Raw genomic sequence first — 27,534 nt, 5'->3', positions numbered from 1 at the left:
CAATTGTTATTACAGAAATAGAGTGTGAAAGAGCAGGTGCCATACTAGCGGACACTCATAAAGTATTTGACAGTGGGTTTTTAATTTTACTAATTTTAAAGATTCGAAAATTGTTTGTAACTTCTTCATCTGTAGACAGTTAATATTCTGAGAAGTATACCAGAAGACCTCATCAACTCAAATCTGAAATAACAAGGCGGTGGTGTTAACAAAAAGGTTCCTGGGTAGATAGATTGTATCAAACGAAGTGTCTGAGTCAACATAATATTGCTTAGCCAAAATATGATCAGCAACCCCAGAAACTAGCAAAATGTAGTAGAACGAGAAACATACCTCCATGCCCCTCAAGAGTCTGGTTCATTGACAGGTTGCTGGGTGCCGCGAGTCCCTTTAGTTTTAAATCATCTGAAAAGCAAAGATTGTTTTTAGCGTAACATTCTATCAAAATGTGATGTAATGCAACACCGATTCAATATTAAACAGTGACCACATAGGAGGATAAAGTTCACGTACATAATTAATTTTCCAATAATTGGAGGACTTGATTTCACACCCTCACCTTATTTAACATGGGAAACAAAAATATACAATTCTCATCAATAAGCGTGAGGTTCAGTTAACAAGATTAGCATCGCCCTAGGAATACCCATTTACAGACCAGCATCATATGTGCATTAAGTGGTAGACTAAAGCTTTATCCTTTTTTGCTGCCAAATAAGGCACGATAAGATTTCTCTAAAATATATATAATATATTTTTTTTATTTTTTTTTAAAGCAACTGAATTTCACAAAATGTGAAGAATACATTTTGTGCTGTTTTTGATGATGGTTGCAAATATTACATAATACCTGTCCTGAAGCCGAGGAAGCTGGCACACGATTGCACAGCATATAGGCTGCTATCAATGTTAAATATCGACAAAAAATATTGAGTAAGATACTGGGGGCCAGGCTACTGCCTCTCTGCCCAAATTGATACCCTCAGATCAAGCAGCATTCATACTGGGTCGAAGCACAGTCATAAACATCAGACGACCGCTGAATGTCTTAGATGCTGATGACTGTGCAAATGCAGCAGTGCGAATGTGTGTTTGCGGTGGACATAGGGAAAGCATTCAACAGCCTTGAATGGCATTAACTCTATGAAGCACTGATGCACATAGGGCTGGGTAGAAAACGAACAGGCGTGGATGAGATTCCTCTATACGAACCCAACTGCCAGAGTCCACACAGGGAAAACCATCTCTGGGAGCCAGGTGGTGGAGTGCGGAACGCGGCAGGGGTGCCCTTTGCCCCCCCTGCTGTTTGCGTTGTCTATGGAGCCTTTGCCAGCTATACAAGAACAGGTCGTGGTTAAAAGGGCTTATATCGTCGGGGATATCAACACCGCAGTATGTTATCTGCAGGTGACCTCCTGCTTTTCTTCGGCAATACTGAGTAAGATCTAAAAGGAGCCAGGAACATGCTGGAGAGCTTTGCCATACTGTCTGGCCTGAAGGTAAATTAGTAGAAGTCCAGGCTTTTCCTTACGGCACCAAATAGAGGCCCACCAGAAGATCTGGAACACCTCCAGTGGGAGCCCCTCTCTCTAGCATATCTAGGGGTGAATGTCTATCATGACCACGATGACCTCTTAGAAGTCAACGCATGTCTAGTCATCTGTTCCCGCTGCTCTTCTGCAAATTTTTGGAAGATGCTGCCGCTTTCAGTGGGAGGCCGTGTTGCTATCCAGAAGTTGGTGGCCTTGTCGCATCTACTCTACTTCTTTGGCACACTCCAGGTCTGGATCCCACAAGCAATGTTTCAAAACCTGGATTCTCTGGGTACCACCATTATGAGGGCGGATCATAGACAGGTAGCGTTAGCCACAGTCCAGCGCTCCAGGGTGACTTGGGGGCGGTCAATTCCTGATTTCGAGGTATACTCCTTAGTGGCTCAGTTAAACTGTCTGATCCAGTCGCTGGTGGCCAGGAAAAATCCGGACAGGATTGCAAGTCCATTTGCGCCAGTGACGTTACACCTTACTAAGATGTTGCTAAGAGTGTGGCAGCCTATCACTGGAGATACTGGGGTGTTCTGGGAAATTTCTTGATGCTGGACTTGCTGTATGCAAAAACATATGCAGCAATATACCAACAGTTGCCTCATGGCGGATGCTGGTGAGGACTTGATTCCTGGACTGCTGGGGAAGCGAGAAGAGTGAGAGATCTCTTCAGGGATTCGGAACTGCTCCCATTTGAAGAGTTTAGAGCAAACTTTGATGTGTCATAGTGCCATTCCCTCTTGCACAGAGTCCTCACTTCAGCGGTAAGGAAGCCGTGGGGTACTGGTTCATCTGAGCCACTGGAGCTTAGATGCTGCACAAAATATGTGGCCTTATCAGTGGGTACCATTAAGACTCATGTGTCTGTAAAGTGATACGAATTGCCCTCCATCGCCCAATGGAGCACTTGAGGACGCATTGGGAGAAAGACTTGTGTGTTCTCTTACCTGTCAAAGACTGGGACACTATCATGGAAAGAACACCAAAAGTCTCCAGAAACGTGCGGTTTAAATTAATTAACTACTATATCCTGCACAGATCATGCCTTACTCCCGAGAGGATCAGGAGGTATTTTTAGGTGCATGAGGTAGCTTGCTCTAGGTGCAGGGATGGAGAAGTGCACATATTGCACATGCTTTGGGTGTGCCCCTCCCTGCGCACTTTTTGGGAGGATATCGCGATCGAGCCAGTCATTGAGAGGGAGGTTTGCTGTTCCCCGGGCCATTGCCTGCTGGGGTGCTTTCCACATACAGCTAAAACTAAAGTTACTGGCAAATTTCGGGACCTAGCCTACGTACTAGTCAGGAGTGATATTGCCAGACACTGGAAGTCACCAGAGGCCCACTAATAACTTCATGGAGGAGTGAAATGGAAAAATGAGAGGCTAGATGTGTCATTTGAATACTAGACAGCTAGTTCCTTGGAAGTGCTGGTGAACGGTTTTGTCACTCCAGAATCTAAACCTCCCGCCCCCATGGCGTCGCCTGCAAGATCGTAACAGCTGGAAAAAAGACAGAATTTTCTGGGCCCCCATTGATGGCCTGATGAGGCTCCTGCTGCTTCTGCACACTGCCAAGCATGCCACTGAATACTAGGCCTATTAATCTACATTAGTCACCAGTGTACACAGATGTATTTCCCTTATTACCAATTTTGAGATATTGTACTGACTCACTGGGGGTGGGTAAGGGGAGGAGGGATGGGAATGTTTGATACACTAAGGGGCTGATTAGGATGCGTCACGGAAGGCTCTGACCGACGGTCTGAGCATTCCGAGCCACATTATAATGGGCTTCCCCGTTTACTTTCCGACCGCCTAATCAAGATATAGGAGGTCGGAAAGTAAACCTACCTGTCGGAATTCAGCCAGTAATCTGAAGTGCTGTCCTTTCCGCCATTGAGATTACAATGCATGGTTTCAGATATGGTTTCCATGCTGGCCTGTCCGACATGGAAACCATGTCAGAAAGCGTGTTTGGGGGCCCACAGCAGGTCCCCCTTTGGTGCATGGCCTCCGGTAGGAAGCCGAGGAGGCACCTATGGTGCCATCCTGTTGATCCCTGCACATTGAGGTGCCTGCCACAGGGTGTAGGGATGAACTGCATCTCCCATAGTGAAATGTAGGAATGTGACAGAACAGTGTTCGTGGCATCCTAATGAGGCGGTCAGGACCAATGACTGGGTGTCGGTCAGTCCCAGGACCGAGTCGGAGTCGGACGGAAGGAAGGAATTATGTCCAACATCGAAATCCGGCCCGCTGGGTCTAGATGTGCAATGCACTGTTGATGCTGTCATCACCTGAATGTGCCGACTGTATCACAGTAATATATGTATGTTCAGAAAAACTTTAATAATGTTTTCTTTTTTTTAGGTCTCGTTCCTGCGTTGCAGTGCGCAGCACTATTCACGTAGCACGAGACCTCTTGTAAGGGGGTTCTGAAAGCTGCTCACACGCTCGTGCGTGTGAGCAGGCTTTTGCCTCCCACCATTGGCTTTAGCGTGTTTTTTTTTTTTTAAACGGCACAGGATTGGGCAAAGGCGGGCGCTTGTCCCACCTTTTTAAAGCCCATTCCTGTCCTTGTCTAGCGTTCGCCTCGCTGCCGCTACCGTGCTCCCTCCCCCCGCTCCTCTGTGGTGCACGCAAACCACTGGTTTACAGAATGCAAGCTCCCTTACAGCTAGTTACTTATGGCTTTGCGTGGATAACATGAGAATTCAAGAGGCGTTTACTATTCAGTTAGAGGCTTCTTCGTCACAAGCTACTTGGTCAGGTTGCAGTTTGGTATGAGTGTTAGCACATAGTATGTGTCTGCCACTGGAATTTGATTCTAAGTAAACAATATATATGCGCCTCTGTTTACTTTCACTTTCCTCTTTCTGCAGCCACTAGTCGCGACTCTGCATTTGCACTTTATTGGTCTTCGTTTAGATGTTTTTAATTCTCGCTGGCCAACAAGGATGGAGGGGTCACCCCTAAGTTATCCACACACTCACTCATTCATTTATCCGTGCGCTGACTCACTCCTCCAAACATGAACTTGCTATTATATTCACACCAACACAAACTCACTTACCAGATAAGAATCACTCTCACGTCAAAAATAGTCAGGCCTATTACTTTTGCCACTGCTTTTTTTTTACTTTCATTAGAGGGAGGGCATTTCTTGTGTTTCAAAGGCAAGGGAGCTCGGCGGGGCCAGTTTTCTTTTGTAGCAAAGAAAATATTAACTCATGGATGACTCACAGGGAAGGTCTTATAAAAACGTCTTTTTCCGCCCTCTGAGCCCACACCGTGCAGTGCTCCGCTTGTCTGTGCCAAGGCTTGTTTCTGAGCTCTCTGGATCACTGCCACAGTCTCCTCTCTTGCTGCTCACACCCCACGGACCTTGTACCTAAGGTGAGTGCACGCATTGCACGCGGCATTCTGGTTTTATCTGCTGTGCAACGCAGTGCGTTTCCTCTCCAACAGTCAACACGCAGTAAGAGGCACAGCACAGCACAGCGCCCTTGGCTGCTCTCCAGCTTTGTATTTATTCCCATGTGGTTAGGTAGTAAATTTGAAGAAAGTGAAGGCACAGAGAGGAGGCTGCAGAGGCGGGGTCTGTTAGTGGGTCCAGGCCTGCTTGACCCCTGGAGTTCCTTCCTGCTAGTCATCCATGTACTTGACATGTAGGGTCATCATGTGTGTTTGGCAAAATTTGACTGACGGTAACTTGTGAAGGTACTGCCACCTGGCTGATGCATGACTGTCACTGCCCCAGGCCAACTAGCATCTATGAAGCACCGATCTGATCAACGTGAGGTATGAGTGCCGCAGCATCACAGACATCTGCCCCGGCCCCGCCTGCCCTTCAGAGGCACCCTTACTCTGCTGCAGGCACACAGGTCTCTGCAGCGGCACCGGTCTAACCTGTGACTGACTGCTTCACGACACGTCTACATAAAGGCGAGTCGGCCATTTTACGGGCGCCATCAGCCACACGTGCCTTTAGGACCCCTTGCCTGACACGTCCACTGGCGCTTCGCCACTGTGACCCACTCTTTCACGATTCTCAGCGTCTAGATTAAAAGCTGGCTATGAATACAAACATCTGCAACTGCGCGCGCACCTGTGTTTAAAGTGCTTGCTGCTCAAAATGCGCCCAGCAGTTGTTAAGAACCACCAGAATAGCAACCAGGCGATACCATGAAGGCAGCCATGGTGGAGGTATTTACTGTTCACCAAACAGTGACACAGGCTTTACTTTAAACAGTGGCACATACAAATGATTCAAAGGGACTGGAAATACTCGGCGATTGTTACGAGGGCAGCCCCATAGTAGCTCAGAATTATTCAGTCCGCGATGGAAAAAACGCTCTCACATTTATCTCGTAAACCTGTATTTGATACACTGAGGGATAACTTTTGCAGGCCCTATGTGTCCTTAGTATCAACAAAGCCCTGAAACTAACAAAACAAGCATTTGCAATGCAATAGGTCTCGCATTATTAAAGTTTGAGCTATTGGCATTGCTAAATAATGCAACACCATTAGCTTTATTAATGCGAGACCTGTTGCATTGCAAATGCTTGTTTATTTAATGGTTAAGAATTTTACAATGGTATATTGCTTATAAATGTTTTGCTTTAAAGTCATGGTAAAAGCATTGTTTTCGATTTTCTGATCTGTTGTTAGAGATGTTTTCGTACACTACAGCAGGTCTGTGCAAAATATTTTCAGGTTGCCACTGGGCTTTCACTAATATTATTAAGATTGGGAAGCAGTATCTCTGTAGATTGCACTGTGTTCCCCTAAACACCCTAATGCCCATGAGTGCAATCTTCATGGTAATTTTACCAGTTGCACGCTCATGTCAGGTGTTACAAAGCCTAGTGCAAGCCCAGCATTATAACACCAAATATGTGGAAGATATACCCAGTTACTTACATTGAAATAGAGGAGGGTTTAAGCAGGGGAAATTAACAATAATTTTATTTTTGGGTTAAAAAATTAGGAGTCTCCTACTAAAATTAGCAGTATTAGATTAGCCAAACCTTCTCTGTGCAACACTTGAAGTTGGCTTCATTGATGAACCCCTTTCTCTTTCAGGTCTAAACCAGAGTTGGTTAAGGCAATGGTATAGTAGTCTTTGGGTTCCATTTGGGTATGGCAAAGTACACAGCATACATTAATTTTAAGCTGTTACAGATTTACCGATCGTTGCTTACCAGTACAGCTGTATAGTACTCCTTGTAGCTGGTTTTCTGTATAAATCAAAAAGGCCATATGTAACTGCTTCATTCTTTAGTTTGACAGAAAAAGTAGTTCTCTTTATATAAACATGAATCCTTTCCTATGTCCTCTTTACTAAATGTTATCTTTTTCAAATGAATGTTTTTCTTTTTAGTTGGAATCTCCTCTCCAATCAGACTGCAGTTCTTATAATGAATTTAAGAATGCCAACCAAACATATATTTAACTGAGCATTCTCATTTCATATTTCATAAACTCTAATGAAATAGCGCCTGAATGTCTTGTTCAATAATACAGTCAACAAAATGGTCTCATCCTTGACAGCAGTGTCCAACTCAACTGGTTACTCTCTTATTTTCTCAATTCCCAATGCTGGAGGAGGTTATTACCCTAAGACCCCTCTCTAAAGTATATTTTCCAATAAGAAATCTTCAAACCAGGGCGATACTGTCTAAATAACATTTTGCAGCAAAAGCAGGTCAAACTTTCCAAATGTTCAATACAAGGAAACATTTACAGACCATATGTTAAAATTGGAAGATCTCACAAGAGAAAAGACCAAATGCAGGCAATCCTAAAACACAACATAATATTTTTTGAGAAAAATGCTGAAACCTCAACAACCACAGCACTTTATCTGTGTGGAACAAAACTTGTTCCTGAAATGTGTGACGTATACTTATTGGAAATCTCCCACAGAATTTAGATAAAATGGGGAGTGGTACCATGGTCCATTCTGGAGAAGCATAGTAGTCTTGAAATTCTGGATCATGACTTGTTACTATCCCAGGTAAACTCAGTGGTTAGAGTTTCAGACCCAGATATTAGATGACTTTGGGCTCCAAGTATATTGCATAAAGTTTTGACTGTCTTGGTAGATTGCCAAAACCAATTTTAGCAGTTTCCATGTGTTCAGAATAAAGCAGGGGGGGGACATGTTAAGGAGAGAGATTTGGTCTCCAGTCTAAGATGATGAATCCTGTGGCACTTATGAAAGTATGAATGAGGTTCAAGAAACAGACCCTGGTTTTTAAGAATCTTGATGGTCTGGGCTAGAGTATTGTGTTCAAAGAAATCTCCATGTAATGCTCCACGAAATCCCCAAAGTTAACGTAGGGGCCCAATCTAGTAGCCCCTCCACACTAAGTGCATGACAAAAGAAGACAGGACATTTCTGTTCTGGATCCAAAGTCTTTGTGTATAATATGGGTTGGCAGATAAGTCGGTCAGTGCATGTTTCACATATTCTCTCTTGTCCTTTAGCAGGGGAATCACGGGCACAATAACGTGATAGGAATGTCGTTGTCAATAATATCAGGAACATATCATTTAACATAATATCAGGATCCTGTACTTGAATGTTAAGTACAAAAATAAAGGAAGAAAAATATTGTACACTAATATTTAAAAAAAGACATAAATATTGATTTCTTTCATAGATAGTTTAAAGTGGTAAAAGTTAAATATTTTAATATTTGATTTTAATATAATTTACCTAAAATATATTCCACTAATATTTAATACTATGTATAAATATATACCTATATAAACACACACACATATGTGTTTATATTTATAAAAATATTATACAAATAGTGTAATATAATTACAAAAATATTTACTTTTCATGAAATTATTTCTTTATATTTTACAATTCTTAATATGGAAATATATATCTATCCATATACATTTATACCAATACATTTCAAATATTATTACGCTTAATATAAACTAAAAATTATTCTTAATTATAACAGACTATTTATCATACAAAACAAAACCATAAAAAATATAAAACAACAAATATTAAATATAAAGAATTTAAAACAAATAATGCTATAAACTATATTTAACTATATTTCTTAGGGTCTGAGACTATTAAATATACTATTCGCACTCTAGTTTATTCAACGGTAGGGAAAGCGTTGGACTTTAGAGGGGTACAATCTACTATTCCCACTACAGTCTGTGCAACAGAAGGGAAAGTACTGGATTTCAGAGGGGTGAAATTTACTATTCCAACTTAAGTCTATGCTACAGTAGGGAAAGCGTTATATTTTGGAAAGGTGAAATTTGCTATTCTCAATCCAAACAGCACATCTGTATGGGAATTATTAATTTACAAAGAGGTTAATTTTACTCTTCCTTCTGCAGTCTAAACAAGCGTAGGGAAAGTACTTCACTTCAAACAAATGACATATATAAGTAAGACCATGAATGTAGAATAAAATAGTAAATGCTTAAGACAAAAAGTATTAATTAACATATATATATATATATATATATATATATATAATCAATTTAGATTAATGCTATTCATTTAAATAATTTTAGTTATTATATCATTGTAATTAAATGATTAATTAATTACACTTCAACCCTAAACTCCAACAAACTTAGCAGGTTGCACCCAAAATATAATTTTAAAAATACATATTTAATTACTTAAAATCAATTAAATAATTAACAATTAAAAATTGCTAATTATTACTTAACATCCCAACCTAGACCCCTATATATCCAGCAGCCTGCAACTAAAATATAAATAAAATAATTACATTTTCCATACTTTAAACGTTTAAAATTCAATTAAATAATTAATTTACAAATAATAATTAATTATAAATTATTAAATAAATAACTTCCCACCCAATACCCCTACAAACCTAGCATACTGCAACTGAATTATTGGTACAATAAATCAGTATTCCATATTTTACATAATTAAAAATGAATTACATAATTATAAAACTAAAGTATATGTACAATAAATACTTTTTCCACAAATTATATAATTGAAATTAATTAAATAATTAACAAAATGTAATTAATTATAACGTAACCACCCTAACCCTCTACAAACCCAACATCCCCTATCAACAATATAAATTATTATAAACAATTAATAATTGTAATCATATAATTACCAAGCTATATTTTTTTAAAATAATAACCTTACATAAACAATAGTAACACAACATTAATACATCAACAATAACACATTCAAATAATTGACAAAATAATGGCCCCCATTACAATGGTGGGTGGTCCACCACCAACAGGCCGTCGGTGGCAGTCCGACCACCATCTAGGGCATGGGTCCGACCGCTGGATTACAAGGAAGCCGGTCAGACAACAGAGGTTGGGGGTAGGACCGATGCCAACGACAGGACCAAAAATCCCATCGGAACGGCGGCCGGATACCTAATCCCTACAATGGAGGCGGTATCTGTGCAGGCACCGCTGTAGGGATTAGGATATCCCTTTCCGACTGCCTGTTCATGGCGGGCCCACTGCCATGAACAGGCAGACAGAATGTGACTTTGGGGCCGTCCCGCGTGGGCCAATGCTTAGTGGCCCGTGGTGCACATGTAGTTCCTCCCCACTCATCCATGCACCATGTTTCAGGCACCAGATGGTGCCTGACACACGGTGCATGTCTGACGCCTGACACACGGTGTATGGATGTGCACAAAATGCATTTTGTTAGTGCTGCTTGTGCTGCAGCCCTTTTCCTGGGCCGCAGCACAAGATGCACTAGAAAAAAAGCATTTTACAACCGCCTGCATTGTTGATTTTTGTCTTCTTCTTTCATTTTTCACTTTTTGTACATTATTTGATTTGATCCACCGGCTGCGTGAGATCGGGATCACAGGTAGTGCCCTTGATTGGTTTTCCTCCTTTCTACCTGATAAGTAGTTCCAGGTCATCGCTCCTCCATTCCACTCTCTGACACCCTGTGTGCTGTAGAGTCCTGCAGGGGTCTGCATTAAGTCCGAACTTATTCAACATCTACCTTCGTCCGCTGGTCTTGTTGGCCAATACTCGCAATATACAGTTAGTATCTTATGAGGACGATATGCATTTGATCTTTTCTTGTAACAAAGACTCCAGCCAGGATATGATTATATTTCAGGAGGATCTGGTAGCCATAGCGGGCTAGATGGACGCAAATTGCCTTTAGTTAAATTTAGCCAAAACTGAGATTCTCTTGCTTGGCAGAGACTCCTACCAGTGGGGCAACAACTGGTGGCAGCCAGTGGTGGGTAATCCTCCTACGCCCAAAGGCGTGGTAAAAGACCTCAGCATACGGCTGGATATTGTACTCTCGTTTGAGAAGTATGATAAGTCGGTGGCAGGGACCTGCTAAGGTATCTTGCGCGGACTTAAACCCATCTTCGGTCTGTTTGACCCTCATATGCGCCAGCTGGTTGTGCAAGCCACGATCCTGGCCAGGCTAGAATATTGTAATAGCCTTTAGTTAGGTGTTAACAAATCCGTGATTAACCGGCTCCAACGCACCATGAAGGCGGCAGCTTGCATTTTATTTGTGCTGCCTAAATATAGCTTGTTTCAGGGGTGCAACGCGAACTCCACTGGCTTCCCGTGGAGCAAAGAGTCAGGTTCAAAGCACTCTGTGCTAATCATAAAGTTTTGACTGGCTCCAGACCGGCGATTCTCAGAAACCTGGGCCACCATTATGTTTCCTCCCATGCCCTGCGCTCTGCGGATTTACATCTGATGCAGATGACTCTTTTCCATAGAGACAGAGCCGGTGGCCTTTCTTCCTGGGTGTTCGCTCCTATTTTATGGAACTCGATGGCCCTTGCTATCAGGAACATTCCCTATCTCTTGGTGTTCAGAAAGGCGCTACAGACATGGTTATTTCAGTAGTTCATCATCTCATTTCTTCTCTCTCCCTGGTCTTTAGCGCTGGGACGTCCCTTTGCTGGGACAGCCATGCGCTTTATAAATCGCATTACATAACATAACATTTATGTTTTCCTTCCTGCTTGGCTGCCAAATAATTATATGAGGCATTTAGCCTATGTCTCTTGTCGCTAGCTAGGTTCATTTAAAAGGTCTTAGTTACCATATAATGCTGCCTGCAATACTCATATCTTGATCCTCCCTACCCCTTGTCTCTTTTCTCAAAATTTCACCTTGCCTTTAAGCAATCTCTTTGCTTGGTTACGTGCCAATCTCTCTGCCCTCTGTTAGCCATCATGCCAACTTTCAGCTTGTTCATCATCCTATGCTCTGCTTGCCTATGAAATAGTCTTCAGCCTCCTTGCTTTCCATTATTCAGTACACATCTTACCGCTCTGCCTAACTGCTTCTGCCCGTCTATCTCCTTTCATATGTACCCTAGTTTATTTACAGTTCGAATTCTGCCTGCTTTTAGCCAACCTATCTATCTGCATCTCACTGTAATATCCTTAGCCATCAATAATTATTCCTGTGACAATTAACCTTATTTGTAACCATCTGCTTCTTAGGAAGAGGTGTATGGATGTGTAGTCCAGATGCAGGAGGATTAGGATATTGACTCGATCAATGCTCTGGTCAACCTTTAGTAGAAGTACTTTCTAAAGCAGGAATTGTTGACAATGTGTTTGGTTCTCTAGTCTAGACCCAGGCCTCCACTGACTTTTTACCTCGGAAGAGAGGAGATTAGCCACCAGCTCCCCATCATACTCATCGCCATCTTTCCCGACAGCCATCTTTCCCGACGCCTGGAAATGCTCAGGGGTGAGACCCTTCCTCAAGAAACCATCTGCAGACCCCTGCTAGCTCCAGAATTACTGTCCCATCTCACTGCTCCTATTTCCTGCCAAAGTCCTGGAGAGGGCCATCAACATCCCACTTACCAACTACCTGGAAAGAAACAACCTGCCGGATCCTCCCAATCAGGTTTGAGCGCCAATCACAGCACTGAGACAGCCCTCATCACCTCACAAAATGACATCTGCATCCTACTTGACAGAGGAGAACCAGCCTCCCTAATTCTGTTCGAACATAGTGCAGCCTCCAACATTGTCTCCCACCACATACATCGACTGTGCCAGATCAGAATCACAGAAAGACAGATGGATGGCAAACCTTTTCACGGGTCCACCCAGAGAACCAGTCTCCCCCTTCACCTCACAACCCAAGCACACCTCAAGGTTCATCATTCAGCCCAACCCTCTTCAACATCTATATGACACCATTCGTAGACATCGTCATACCTCACAACATCAAGACCATCTCCTACGCCGATGATACCCAATCCATCCTCTCGCTCTCAGTGGACCCCACCATGATGAAGACAAGCTTCCACAACTGCCTGAAGCTCAACATGGACAAAACTGGAGTCCTGATCTTCGCCAGATACACAGCACTCAGGAACGACTCCTGGTAGCTATCGGACGCCCTTTTTTCCACCTCGCCGCCAGGTTCTGGAACACCCTACCCCCTCAACCTCTGCACCTCACCCTCGTTGACCCACTTCAGGAAGGGATTCAAGACCGGGCTCTTAGACTAAGACCCATGGCACAGCACCTGGATACCCTCTCTGATACGCCATGCTATATCAGTACCACTTGATTGATAGTGTGTTGGCTTTGGGGAAGAAGCAAAACTGGAAGTCCAAAAGTATTCCTCAAATATTCACAGTTGAGCTACTGTGAGGGGTTGGTGGGAAACATGTGAACTGAATGTCAGTGGAGCACCCAGACTGCAGTCAACCAATATGATCTCTGACGTAGCCCGTGCTGATGATGCTTTGCAATAGAGCCCAAAGGAAATGATATTTAAAAAAGAATTTATGGCAGGATACAATCATGTAAAAATCATATGCCTTTAGAGGGAAAATGTGCCAGATACTGAAATAATGAAGGACTCAATCCTGAATCGGATCTTCAGAGGAGTAGTGGGGGGGGGGGATATATTGTGCAGTTGTCTGTGTGTGTATGAGATGGGGAAGGGCAAAGTGAAGAGTGTGAGACAGAGTGAAAGAGAGAAAAACAAAGAGGCAGTGAGCGGACTCTGGATGGTAAGCGGACTATCCTTCAGATGCTGAACTATATTTTGTTCCAGATTTCAATATAGAGTTCCAATCTGCAATCCTTTGTTACTCTGAATTGAGAACAGATGACAGAAATCCTCATGAGAGAACTTTCTTTAAACGATCAATATATAGCGTTGTAAGACAACAGATTATTCTTTCAAGAACAGGGCGGACCTGTTTAAAGACAAAAATTGATAAAGACACTGACATTTTTATCAACTTTGCTGTAAATCTGTTTACTCGCCTAAAGAAAATTAACATCGAATGATTAGATACGGTGTGCTTGTAACTTTAGCTACCTGTTTGGGTTTCTAATTTTAACACTTTCAGCAGTCCATCCTCTCCACCACAGGCTATAAATCCTTGATCTTTGTTCCATGATACGCATCGGAGACGAACATTATTAGGGATTGCAATCTGCAACAAAAAAAAGTATTTTAAAAATGGCATTTTAGAAACTGAATATTACATGTCTTCTTCATTTCATTATATAAATAGCAATAAGAATGCACTTGAGATCACTTTTTCAAAACTGGACTCAGTAAATCGTCTGATTTTCTAAGCTTATCTATTGACACTCGGGAATGCTTTTGCACCATTGAGAAGACTAAGCCAAGATGCAGTTTTATAAAGAAAAATCTCAATTAATCCATCAGCTATAAACACAAACTCTGGTGTACTTCAGGGGGCTGACACCCTTCAGCAGCTGATTTGATAATCTGCATGCTTGGGAAAGTGCACTTTTTAACTGGCTGGGAAACACAGTTTCTAAAAAGCAAGATCTTTGCTTTTTAGCCCCTTCCACGCTGATGACGAGCTGGGCTCGTCATGGCGTAGCCTCCTCGCACGCTGATGACGAGCCCAGCTCGTCACGTAACATGCGATTTTAGAAATCTCAGCGTGCGAGCGGAATTCCACTAGCGCGCATGAGGTTAAAGCAAGAAATCAACTTGCCTTAATTATACACAATCTTGGATTTTGCATTTTAACCTAATACAGAATGCTACACCATGGGCCCGATTCCAATGTCGGGCCGAAAGCCTCTGCCAGACCCCAACTCGGAATCAGGACCGACTGTTTTGCGGTCGGCGGTTCCAACTGCCGGATTACGATGCAACCGAACACTGTTCGGTCAGAGTCCCATTGTTCACTATGGAAGTTCGTGTTCCGCCTGACAACCGGCCGTAACACAGGCTCCTATGGGGAAATGGGATGTCGGCGGAAAACCCTGCACCCTGTCACAGGCACCCCATGGTGCCTGACACACAGTGCAGGGTTTTACAGGGGGGTCCATTAGGTACCTCCTCGGCCACCAACCGTAGGCCGTGGAGTTAAGGTGGCCCTACTGCACAGAAAGTACTACCCCGATTGTTGATCCGTAAGACCCGGATAACTTTAATCACTAAATCTGAGTCGATACTGGTGGAATGTCCCTACGTGAAGCTAGGATAGTTCATCACCCATAGGTCAGGAAGGAGGCAACTCCTTTTGTTTTATATTCCCTAACACACCCTAGTGGTGTCATGCTTCATCATCGGGAAACCCTGACGCCTAAAAGTCAGGGTGGGCTCAACCATATCTCAGGGAGCGCTTAGAAGATTTTTTGGGCCAGAGGGGGATAAAAATTAAAACTCCTCTGTCAGATCCTGGTTTCCCTTTATTCTTGGATCTGGCAGGGATATTAAAAAGATAAAGGAATAGGGACTTGTGGGATATTATGGTCCTAAGACCCTACTGCCAACATGTTTCAGTCCACTGGTGCCCCATGAAGGGTGCTGGACTTTCTTCAGGGCAAAGACTGTGACCCCCTGGAAGATTAGAGGTATGGGAATCACCCTACACTCAATTTAGTAAGGGCAGGTAGCTGCTCCTTATCTATATACATATGATATGTCGTCACTCGATCTGTAGAACGACACAAACAACAAAATAACCACCATGGTATCATTAACTCATTGTCTGCAGGTTTGTGTATCATGCATTTGTGCCAGAATCCCCTGAATAACCATCCGGATGGTGACACAATCATGAACTATACTCCTAAATGGAGTGCGTGTTTCTGTTCAATAAGCTTCTGGGCATAAAGAGTGAGCTACTTTTAAACCTCTACAAAAAATAAGGAAGCTTATCCGACACGGCCTCTTAATCAGAGATAAACATAGATCACAATGACAACCAAGAACAGAATTAACGGTATTGCAACATGCAAGCAACAACTGAGAAGCATGCAGTATCCGATTTCATGAATACCAACTATTTACTGCAGATGCATCTCTCCTACTGCCCTAACCTCAAGAGAGGTTTTTATAAAGGGCATATCCTAAACTGATATATTTCAATGTGCTCTCAAATGTGATGGTAAAGGAAAAAGAAGGCACCGTGGAATAAGGTAATTGCTTTAGAGCAAACAAATTAGTTAATTGATGGAGGCCAGGATTCAACCCAGGTTTCCTGGTTGCACAGTCCAGCCACTAGGTGGGTATCTCTTTATACTGTTTTACATCAAAGGTTAATAGTTTTTCTTCAAGTCTCTGTGGAGCTACAGAAGTACACAATAGTTTAGGACATGTGTGTTTGAAACATGCACTTCAAAATACATTTCAGGGGTGCAGTGGGGGTCCAAAGGACCCCCCCCCCTGCACCCATGGAATGCATCAACATTTTGCGAATTCTAATTTGCGAATTCGCAATTCCCATTGATTCCTATGGGCCTTTTGGCCCATAGGAATAGGAATCAATGGGAATTGCGAAATCACATATTGGAATTCGCATAATATTTGCGATTCGGTAAAAATTGCGATTTTTACCGAATCGCATATTTTATGCACTTTCAATCATGCATCCCGTTTTGCGATTCCTTATTTGCGATTCGGTAAAAATCGCAAATTAGGAATCGCAAAACCGGACTTTGATGCATGTGGCTGTTAGTGTATAAAATCAAACAAAAAAGTTTTGTACAGCAGACATACTGAACTCCTATTTGAAGTTGCTCTCATATGTGATAAAGAAGAAAAAGGCATCTCAGTGAAATGAAATATTTGCCTAGGATCACTTAGTTTGAGACCAGTTTCTGGGTTGAGTGCATTACGAGTGGAGCAGATTATTCAAGTCACTAGGCATGCAGGTCTGTGGTAAACCAATTGTATGATTTTTCGAGCCTGCTCACACAGACCCCCCACAGAAGGGAAGTGTTTCCAGGCAACAGTTCTCAAACCTGTTAGAATGTATTTTATTCTGTTTCCATTAAACAGGACATAACTCTTGCTGTAAAAAAAGAATTGTGGACATCTGATGTTTGAACAGGGGGTGTTGTTGAGGCTCCTGGGGGCAGACCACTTTTGATGTGTTCCTTAAATTTAAATGAAGTAAAAAAAGAATTGCAGGGATATCTGTTTTGTGTGGATCCTTATATAAAGATACCGTCATTTAGTATAGTTGGTAATGTGCTTCATGTAGAGACTTGCCAACATGTGTAGATGTTCATAGATTTCATCCTACCTGCATATGTAGATGCTTAACATAATTTCTGACTTCCTGACTTTACTGTACACGCCTCACTAGGTGCCACTACAGTGTATCTTTTTTTTGTGAAACTCTCTGAAACATGATTATGAGTTTAGTTTTACCTTCTAAAAACTAAATAAATCAATAAAATGTTGTCTGCTGGTTGTGATGCTTGAGAAACACACAGTGGGGCACAGCTCATTTTAGACTATCTATTCGACAACCAGAAACTGAAAGTTGCACATCTTTGCTGCAGTGTATCCATCTGCTAGTTCCAAGGGAGAGATTTAAAATAATGCTGAACTATGCTTCGTAGACAGACCTAATGCATTTTCTTGCATGGTCTCGCCTTAAAAATCACATCTTCTCTTACAAAAACCTTTGTCAATCTTCTTTCCATCGCTCAACGAACTGTGTGTGATCTAAAGCATGCCTGTAGATCTTTGGCCAAGGTGCCAACTGAAGGCTACACCATATATAGCAATTGTTTTAGAGTTTTCAATCAAATACCATAACGTAAAAAATCAAGATGCTTTTGGGGTAGATAGCATTGGGATAATAGTTTAAGGCCTATAAACTCCAACTACTACATACAGGCGACCGCACGAGGATACCAGATGCCTCGTGTGCTAGAGTGTGTAATAGTACCTTATTATAATGCTACTTTTGTAAAGCGCTCTGATGTCTTAGGGCCACATCCGCGCTATATAACAGCAACAATAAATAAATAAATAGATAAATTTGGAAAGGCCACTGGCATATAATGCAAATAAAGACAAATTCCTCTTCTGTTGCGCCCTCTCGGGTCCCCGTGACCCCTCAAAACTCGTTTGCTTTTGCAAGACGCACAGTCCTCCTCTGATGCTCGAGACTGCTCAGCACTTTGGCTAGATGCGTGTCCATCCTGATGCTGCGGGTGGTCCCTCCGCTCGCAGTAATGCTGATCTGTCAACTACATAGGTCTTCCATTAGCGGTACAGCACTTAGAAACAGAAGGGCGAGGTGAAGCGCCACATACAGAAGCTAATGTTTTTGCACCTAAGCTGTGTGCACTGCAGCGATTCCACTAACTGCTACTGAGGATTCCTCGGCATCAAGTGCCACTGCAACAGAGTATTTGTGTCCTGTGCTGCTGAAGTACTCAACCATTTCCCTCGGCTGCAGCTCTGTGTGCTGATTTAACGCCCAACTGTGCTGCTTTGCCCTCGCTCCCTGTGCATCTTCCCCGAGGCAGCCGTCCGCTGCTTGTGCTGCTTCTATCTCTCAGGTCGTCGTAGTGTAGCTCGTGCTCAGGCACTCACCTTCTTGCTCAAGTAGATGAACATCCTGCGCTTCCTCTCTGGTTCCCGTCTAGGGTGCCTGGCGTTATAGCGCTGCTTACAGAGCCTGCTTGCAGGTAACTGCCATGGCGCACTTAATTCCGCCCACCTCAATGCGTCCCTGTAACCAGGTTACTGAGGCCACCGGAAGTGATGTAGTGATCGCTACGCTTTCCGGATGTTGGGAGTTCCTGATTAGTGGTAGTGTTTTGTATTGCGCACGCGCATTTAAGCTACCTCGTCTATCGGAGAAAAAATAACTCCGAGTAAAGGAACAATTCTGAGAAATACAAAATACAAGAGGTAGACAAGCATTTGCAATGCAATAGGTCTCGCATTAAGAAAGTTTGAGCTATTGGTATTGTAAATGACACATTTTTTATTTATGTGTTGGTTTTGAAAATAGCAAAAAGAATAGCTTTGTCATTTACAATGCCAATAGTTTTAACTTTCGCAAACGTGACACCTATAGCATGTGTAATGCAATATGTGTTGTATTTACATGACTTAGATGTATCAATATTACAAATAACAATGGCTTTTATTTTTTTTAATAATTCATACTTAAATAAAAGTTGTTGTAATTTATAATGGCAGTAGCTTAAACTTTTGTAAATAACTTTTGGGAAGATTATGTTCAGTGCATTTTATTGTGATTAAAATCCAAGAACAGAAGTGAAATATTAACATCTTTTTGTGACATTTGTAATAAAGCTTGAAACATTGAGAGAACATATTAGAACCAGTTGTTCTTGAATAGTTGCACAGAGTGATGCTGTGGCGTTCAGTGGTGCTGAGTGATGATGTGGCCTTCAGTGGTGCCGAGTGATGCTGTGGACTTCAGTGGTGCTGAGTGATGCTGTGGCATTCAGTGGTGCTGAGTGATGCTGTGACATTCAGTGGTGCTGAGTGATGCTGTGGCATTCAGTGGTGGTGTGGCGTTGAGTGGTGCTGAGTGATGCTGTGGCGTTGAGGGATGCTGTGGCGTTGAGGGATGCTGTGGCGTTGAGGGCTGCTGTGCGCTGAGTGGTGCTGTGGCGTTGAGTGGTGCTATGGCATTGAGTGGTGCTGTGGTGTTGAAGGGTGCTGTGGCATTCGGTGGTGCTGAGTGATTCTGTGGCGCTGAGTCATGCTGTGGCGTTGAGTGATGCTGTGGCGTTGAGTGGTGCTGTTGTGTTGAGTGGCGCTGTGGTGTTGAGTGGTGCTGTGGCATTGAGTGATGCTGTGGCATTGAGTGATGCTGTGGCATTGAGTGATTCTGTGGCGTTTACGTAATGCTGCGGTGTTTAAGTAATGCCGTGGCGTTGAGTGATGCTGTGGCACTGAGGGATTCTGTGCGCTGAGTGGTGCTGTGGCGTTGAGTGGTGTTGTGGCATTGAGTGGTGCTGTGGTGTTGAGGGGTGCTGTGGCATTCAGTGGTGCTGAGTGATTCTGTGGCGCTGAGTGATGCTGTGGCATTGAGTGATGCTGTGGCGTTGAGTGGTGCTCTGGTATTGAGTGGTGTTGAGTGTTTCTGTGGCGTTGAGTGTTTCTGTGGCGTTGAGTGGTGCTGTGCGCTGAGTGGTGCTGTGGCGTTGAGTGATGCTGTGGCATTGAGTGATGCTGTGGCATTGAGTAATGCTGTGGCATTGAGTAATGCTGTGGCGTTGAGTGATGCTGTGGCATTGAGTGATGCTGTGCTCTGAATGGTGCTGTGGCGTTGATTGGTGCTGTGGCATTGAGTGGTGCTGTGGCATTGAGGGGTGCTGTGGCATTCAGAGGTGCTGAGTGATGCAGTGGCGCTGAGTGATGCTGTTGCATTGAGTGATGCTGTGGCGTTGAGTGGTGCTGTGGTGTTGAGTGGTGCTGTGGTGTAGAGTGGTTCTGTGGCGTTGAGTGGTGCTGTGGCGTTGAGTGGTGCTGTGGCATTCAGTGGTACTGAGTGATGCTCTGGCGTTGAGTGATGTTGTGGTGTTGAGTGATGCTGTGGCGTTGAGCGATGCTGTGGCATTGAGTGGTGCTGTGGCATTGAGTGGTGCTGTGGCATTGAGTGGTGCTGTGGCGTTGAGTGGTGCTGAGTGATGCTGTGGCGTTCAGTGATGCTGTGGCATTAAGTGATGCTGTGGCATTGAGTAATGCTGTGGCGTTGAGTGATGCTGTGGCGTTGAGTGATGCTGTGCACTGAGTGGTGCTGTGGCGTTGAGTGATGCTGCGGCATTGAGTGATGCTGTGGCGTTGAGTAATGCTGTGGCGTTGAGTGATGCTTTGGGCTGAGTAGTGCTGTGGCGTTGATTGGTGCTGTGTCATTGAGTTGTACTGTTGCTTTGAGAGGTGCTGTGTCATTCAGTGGTGCTGAGTGATGCTGTGGTGCTGAGTGATGCTGTTGTGTTGAGTGATGCTGTGGCGTTGAGTGGTGCTGTGGTGTTGAGTGGTGCTGTGGTGTCGAGTGGTTATGTGGCGTTGAGTGGTGCTGTGGCGTTGAGTGGTGCTGTAGCATTCAGTGGTACTGAGTGATGCTGTGGCATTGAGTGATGCTGTGTCGTTGAGTGATGCTGTGGCTTTGAGTAATGCTGTGGTGTTGAGTGATGCTGTAACCTTGAGTGGTGCTGTGGGGTTGAGTGGTGCTGTGGCGTTGAGTGGTGCTTAGTGATGCTGTGGCGTTGAGTGATGCTGTGGCATTGAGTAATGCTGTGGCACTGAAAGCAGATAAAAAAATGTTTTAACCCACATTGCACAGTTTGCCAAATACATATATGGTGAGCTGTCCGTTTGGTTTGCTAACATAGGATACCTTGAGATTACGTGTACATACATGTCACTCTACTGTTAGTAGATAACACTTTACTGTTTTTAAGAAAGTTCTTGGACTAGCTTTAGAAGTATTGAAATCGTTAACTGATGGAGTTGGTGCTGAGTTTAGGATAATCCGTGTCCTTGCGCCTACAGAGAGTCGAAAACTCTTCATTTTAAAACCGGGTTAAGAGGACTATAATTTCAGATGGAAAAAAACGAAAGTTTATGAGCTGCTTGTGCACAGGATCAGGAAACCTGTGAGATGTGCTTGATTTACGTGATGCAGAAATTAAGTCACGTTGCAGCATACTTTCTTTGTTAGGCATTCAGACCGGAGGTCTTTTCTATAAGACTAAGCCCAGGTCCTCTTGATGTTGGTAGGGGGGCAGGGAAGCTGACGAGGAGGTGGGGAGGGGCAGCGAGGTGCTTGGGAGTGCGTTGTGCTTTGAGGCATGATGGCCTGAAGGAAGGCGATACATTGTGGAAAGAGGTTCAGGGGGAGAGTGTAATAAAAAGCAGCAGATGGCTGGGAGCTCTCCTGGTGTGTGAGGCGGATAGGGGTGGGGGCGGGGGAGCAGGGAGCGAGCGAGTGGGAGGAAACCAGAATATGATGGGACTTGCTTTGCTAAACACTCCGAATGAAGGTGACCTGTAAACAACAGAGGAGAAGTAGAAGGAGACTTTATCAGGCTCAAGCAAATCTAGCCTCCCTCAACTAACAAAAGTGCATTTTGATTGAGAACTTAATCCAGCAATCAAACATGCCTGGGGGGGGAGGCAGAGTGAGTTTAGATGCCATTCTCTAACCAGCATCATGCACGGCTGGATTGAATGACCTCCGCCATTAGCTTTCAGTACTTGCGCCTTTGTACTGAATGAAAAGTTAGAGTAATCGCCGGTGCTTGGCATTACTGGAGGAGGCACAGATAATTGGCTCTAGAGGAGGGAAGGGTAGATTTGTGTGTCTGTTCTCATATAGTGGGAAGTGTTAAAGTTATTCATTACTCAACATTTTGTGCCCAGGAGCGTACATCTACAAGATACACGTTTGTTTTATTTTTTTAAGAGTCAGTTTAAATTTTTGCACAGTGGTGGAAACCGAGTGACACTGTGCAATATCGAGTCATATGCTACTTAACCACATGCCTATGCGTGCATGTGTTGAATTTCTATTAAGCGCGGAAGTTAAAGCATTTCACAAGCCATGCCAGAGAAATGAAAGGCGCGTCAGCCATTGTTGACGATAAACGGGGGAAACCGAGTGACACTGTGCAATATCGAGTCATATGCTACTTAACCGCATGCCTATGCGTGCTTGTGTTGAATCTTTGCTAAGCGCGAAAGTGAAAACATTTCACAAGCCATGCCAGAGAAATGATAGGCGCGTCAGCCATTGTTGACAATAAACGCAGTGGTTTTTTAAAGTGAAAGCATTTCACAAGCCATGCCATAGAAATGAAAGGCGCATCAGCCATTGTTTTAAAGTGAAAGCATTTCACAAGCCATGCCAGAGAAATGAAAGGTGCGTCAGCCATTGTTGACGATAAACGCGGTAATAGCAAAACAAGCGCGCGCTGGCAAAGCATCGCGCTTCAAGAGCCTGGTGGGGGCCGGGGAGAGAGTGAGTGGAAGGGAACCAGCATATGGGGTGTGAGTGAGGCCAAGCGCGTGCTGGTGAAGCGTCATGCTTCAATAGATCACATGAATTGGGAGGATTCCGCTTGTAATCTGCTTGGTCAAAGAGTTTGTTTCAACTACTATACTCTCGTCTATTTAGCCCTGTGGGAGAGAATAGTCGAGACCGAAAAACGGTGCATTACAGGAGGAAAAAGTGACGTGGGCAGGTTACAAAAGCGTACAAAGTACAACTACAAACAGAGTTATAATACTGCAATACATGGCAGACACTCAAGCACAAGAACAAACGTTACATAGGCAATGGTGGCACTTGTGCAAGTATCTAAACAAAACAAAATGTAAGAGGTAGCAAACAGTGTGTTACAAGAGAAAAGTGACATGTGCATGTTACAAACGAGTACCAAACACAGGTAGGAGGATAATACTGCAATAACTGGTAGAAGACACTGGGAAGGCACTTCCATAGTCATGGAGAAAAGGATTCTCTATAATGGAGGGTCTTCCTTCAGATAATAGAGAGGGTGTGAATTACATTTGGAAGTGTCTTTGAAGGAGTAGAACTTTGAGGTCAGTTTTGAAGGCCTGGGGGGAGGTGGTGGTCCAGAGCTGAGGCGGAAATGAGTTCCAGATTCTCACCGCATTGCCTGAAAAGGACTGGGCCATCGATCTTTCCTTCTTGAAAGTAGTACATTTTCCGCATTACGTGATGGTCTAGAGCCTCCAGAGATTTTCAGTTTGTTCGCCAGGTAGCAAGGAGAGGAGGAGTGCAAGGCTTTGTGGGTGATACAGGCAGTCTTGTAGATAGATCTTGCCTCGATGGGAAGCCAGCGGAGGGTGGATAGCATGGTTGTGATGTGGTCGCTTCTTTTGGCCCCATAAATGAAGCGAGCTGCTGAATGGAGAATAGATTTAAGGGGGGACAGGTGGGATTTGGAGAGGCCAGTGAGAAGATAATTGCAGTAGTCCAGTCTGGAGAGGACCAGCGATTGGACCAGGGTTTTAAGGTCTTGATCCGAGAAGAAGCAATGAATTCCCCAAAGAAGGCACAGTTGGTATCAAGAAGACTTTGCAATGGAGTTGATGTGGGGGATTAGATTGAGTTTTCTGTCGAGGATGACACCCAGGGATTTTGCGCTGCCACCAATGATATGTTTATTGTTAAGTAGATTCAACTTATCCATCCATGATTGAACTGGGAGAGGAGAGAGTGAGGAGGAGAGGAGGAGGAATTCAGTTTTGGAGAGATTCAGAATCAGTTGATGTGTTGACATCCAGTTTTGAAAGGAGTCCAGAGTAGAGCTTAGGACGGAGATATCGTGAGTGGAGGCAACCTTGAGGTAGATTTGAGTGTCGTCTTCATAGAGATAATAGTAGACCCCGGATTTACTTAGGAGATCTCCCAGTGGTTCTAAATAGAGATTGAACAATGTGGGTGCAAGTATAGTGCCTTGAGGAACACCTTGACCTACCGCAGATGGAGGTGAAAGACTGTTCGCTATTTTAATCATTTGGGGTCTATCATAGAGGAAGGACCAAACCATTTAAGCACAGTGCCCTCCATGCCCATTCTCTGTTGAAGAGTGTTGAGGAGAGTGTTGTGATTGACAATGTCAACGGCTGCAGAAAGGTCAAGAAGAATTAGAAGACAAGACCCTCCCGAATCGAGTATCCACAGCGCGTCATCAATCACTTGAGCAGGGCTGTTTCAGTGCTGCAGTTTTGGATGAAGCCAGACTGAAAATTGTCAAGAAGATCATTGTCCTTGATATGACGAGAGAGTTGTTTCGCTACACATCTTTCTGTGATCTTCGCAAGAAAGGGTAGGATAGTGATGGTGAGGTACCGAAAAATATATCACAACCCAAATGGAGTCATACTTACAAATAACCCATGTACCAATTACCAATAATCAGTCTGTTGGCAGTGTAGAAGGTCCAATAGTTTATTATGACAAACAAAAACTCTGCCAGAGGAGCTCCTTGCGACCTAACCCACGAGGTCCGCCATGAAGACTGCTGGCCCAGTATCAGCAAACCACATATATACAGTTGCATTTCGAAAAACCGTTACCTAAGATGGAAAAATACAAGCTGGTACAGGTTGGTGCAAAGGAAAGACCATATATGGAACACAAAACCCTCCTCAGTATAGTTCAGCTAATTATAGCAAGGTCGAGAGGGTGACTCCCTCCTGCTAACTCCGAGAGAGTCCGCACAGCGCTCCCCTGGAATGTGCTTGCCCAACCTACCCCCACCTATAACCTTGACAGGCCTAACATGCAGAAGCAGCTGGTTGCTACAGTTGTCAGGTCGCTACAGTCATACTATTTCACAGGGAAATGCATTTTGGCTGAGGAAACGTAAGGGCTTCATTAGTGCTGAAAGCAGGCTCAGGCCACAAAAATGGCGCTGGTCTGGTCAAGCTGTGTTTGCATATAATGAGAAAAAGAGTCTAATGAAGGGTACATGGATCCCTAAGCAGTTATGCGTGCGGATTTACTAATGTTCAATTCTCTGTATCTGTAAATTAGCTACACCACGCTAATTACTAATGGTGACTACAAGTTTTAGTAGGCCTAAATCGAATTCTAGTTCCTCAAACCCTCCTTTTAGCGTGATGTAGCTAACTATTAGGAAGTACTAATCTTGGAAGACGTCCTCATCAATAGCCATCAGCTCTCGAATTTCCTGTTGGAGCAACTGAGCTTTAGGGGGAACAGGAGATGGGGTGAACATGGCCGTCAATCTAGTGGCACAATAAGAGCAACAGGCCGGTCCACACTGCATACAGAGGCAGCAAGTAAAAAGGATACCGCCGCTCCAGCGACTATCACCAATAATTTCCAACCCCAGGTTGATAGGAGATTCCAGAACCAACCGGAAAGTGACCAGGACCCATTCTCGGTGTGTATCTCTGCCGCTATGCGATGTAACTTTTGGATGGCCAAATGGACCGTGGGGGCGGAGTCAGGAATATAAACACAGCAGGAACTGCCGATCACTCGGCATGCTCCCCCTCGATCAGCTAAGATAACGTCAAGAACCATCCGGTTCTGGAGCAAAACGAGTCTTGTGGCCTGAAGCTCTACAGTGATATTGGTCATTATATCAGTGGTGATATTAATGACATTCTCCACTATCCTAGACAACCTTCTTATTTCCCTACTATTGAAGATCGGCCCCCAGAAAGGGACCAAGCCTTTAGTAAAATCTGTAAACTGTTGCAGGGACGTATCTGTCTGGTCAACCTCAGTCATGTCAAGCTGTTTGCGCTGTCTATTTGGAACTGATTTGGCACTATGTAGCTGATGAGTTTTATGGTAGTCAGATGGGGCTATGTAGACAGGGGGGTACAAGAATGATAGGTAGCACTGCCCCGCCCATCCACGGGGTAACCAAGTATAAGCGTTTTCTCCACAGGCAAAATACACATTCGGTGGTGTCAACAGTGGAGGGCTGCTGAAAATCTTCATTCTATAAGTATAATTACAGATACTATTTCCAACCTGTACATGTCCCATGCCCTGTACACAGAAATCGGAGGAAGTATTTAGAATAGGGACTGGCATGGTGCATTCACTAGTAACATTTCTGGCAACAAAATGCTGAAAGTACTGAGAATTGTTAAAGTTGGCAAAATCATACAATTCGTCCTGCAACCAAGTACTATTTTCATTAGCAGTATACAAATTCATACAGGCATCTGGGTCCAGTGATCCCTCTCCCCCATTTCCAGTTGGGTCGAAACCCTGATGTGTTTCAATATATGACAAAATCATGTCGTAATCTTTTTCTGTATAATGTTTGGGATTCTCCACGTAATGATTATACATTGCCGAGAACATTTGAAACCATGCTTCACAGCTACCTAAGTAACACAAAAGCAGGGAAAGGAACAAGTCATGTTTATGCATGACTGACGGCAACAGCCCACAAACCCAGCAATCGGTCATGTTGGTACTACTGTGGGTTTGGTGGAGCATTTCTACAAATACATTTTTGGCATAAGTCTGGCGATGTCTTTCCTTATGCGGAGCTAAGGTGAACATCAAGTGCTCAGGTCGGGCAACGGTAGAGGGCATCATAGCTTGCATGGGATACTCGTACTATAAATATATAAAAACACCCATAAAGATGGCTAATATCACAGTTATTACTAACACAAAAGCTATTTTCACACGCATGGTCCAAGTAGAAAACATTGGTTCATAAAACGGCAAATATCGTGGTGCAAGGGGACGTTCTTCTTCAAGTACAAAGCGACCAAAAGGGTACCTTCCTAACTAAAAGTCCAAAAATAAACTCGGGCCTAGCAGACCGTCCTGCCAGAGGGTTCTTCTCCGTGTGTCCGTCAGAGTCTCACAGGCAGACTCCTATCGTTCATCTCAAGGAAAACAAAACCTAGTAGGAAAATAGATCCGATGTACAACCTGGCCGTTTCACAAGTGTTAGTCTTTCTTTCTGAACAGAGCGCAACAACAAAAGTTCCAGCTCTCAACGGGTTCAGTCCAGTGTCTCGCTCAGTACCACAGACTCAAAATCTAGCAAGCCCTGTCTACTCAATCAAGTCTTTCCTTATCTCCTGGCAGTAGCGTCTGAGGTACCGTGGTGTTTTCTTGGCCGTAGGTTGTATCGCACATGACCCGGAGCTTCCGGATCAGAAAATAGCAAAGAAGGCACTTTTCCTTCATCA

General features: G+C 43.8%; 1 protein-coding gene across 1 annotated transcript in view; it reads right to left on the bottom strand.

Annotated features, from left to right (window-relative positions):
- WDR35 (WD repeat domain 35) overlaps positions 1–18,555 on the bottom strand; it is a 531,383-nt gene extending 512,828 nt beyond the window's left edge. Inside the window, exons 1-3 of the mRNA XM_086926288.1 lie at positions 18,415–18,555; positions 13,909–14,026; positions 334–405 (exon numbers count right to left, since the gene is read on the bottom strand). Of these exons, the coding sequence (XP_086782414.1) occupies positions 334–405; positions 13,909–14,026; positions 18,415–18,438 (214 nt within the window). The 5' untranslated portion in view covers positions 18,439–18,555. The remainder of the gene's footprint in view (positions 1–333; positions 406–13,908; positions 14,027–18,414) is intronic.
- Positions 18,556–27,534: the final 8,979 nt, after the last annotated feature.

Source organism: Lissotriton vulgaris, chromosome 6, assembly GCF_964263255.1.
Source record: "Lissotriton vulgaris chromosome 6, aLisVul1.2, whole genome shotgun sequence".
NCBI classification, from domain to species: Eukaryota; Metazoa; Chordata; class Amphibia; order Caudata; family Salamandridae; genus Lissotriton; species Lissotriton vulgaris.
The sequence above is the reverse complement of the archived record's forward strand: the minus strand, read 5'-3'. Positions and strand labels throughout refer to the sequence as shown.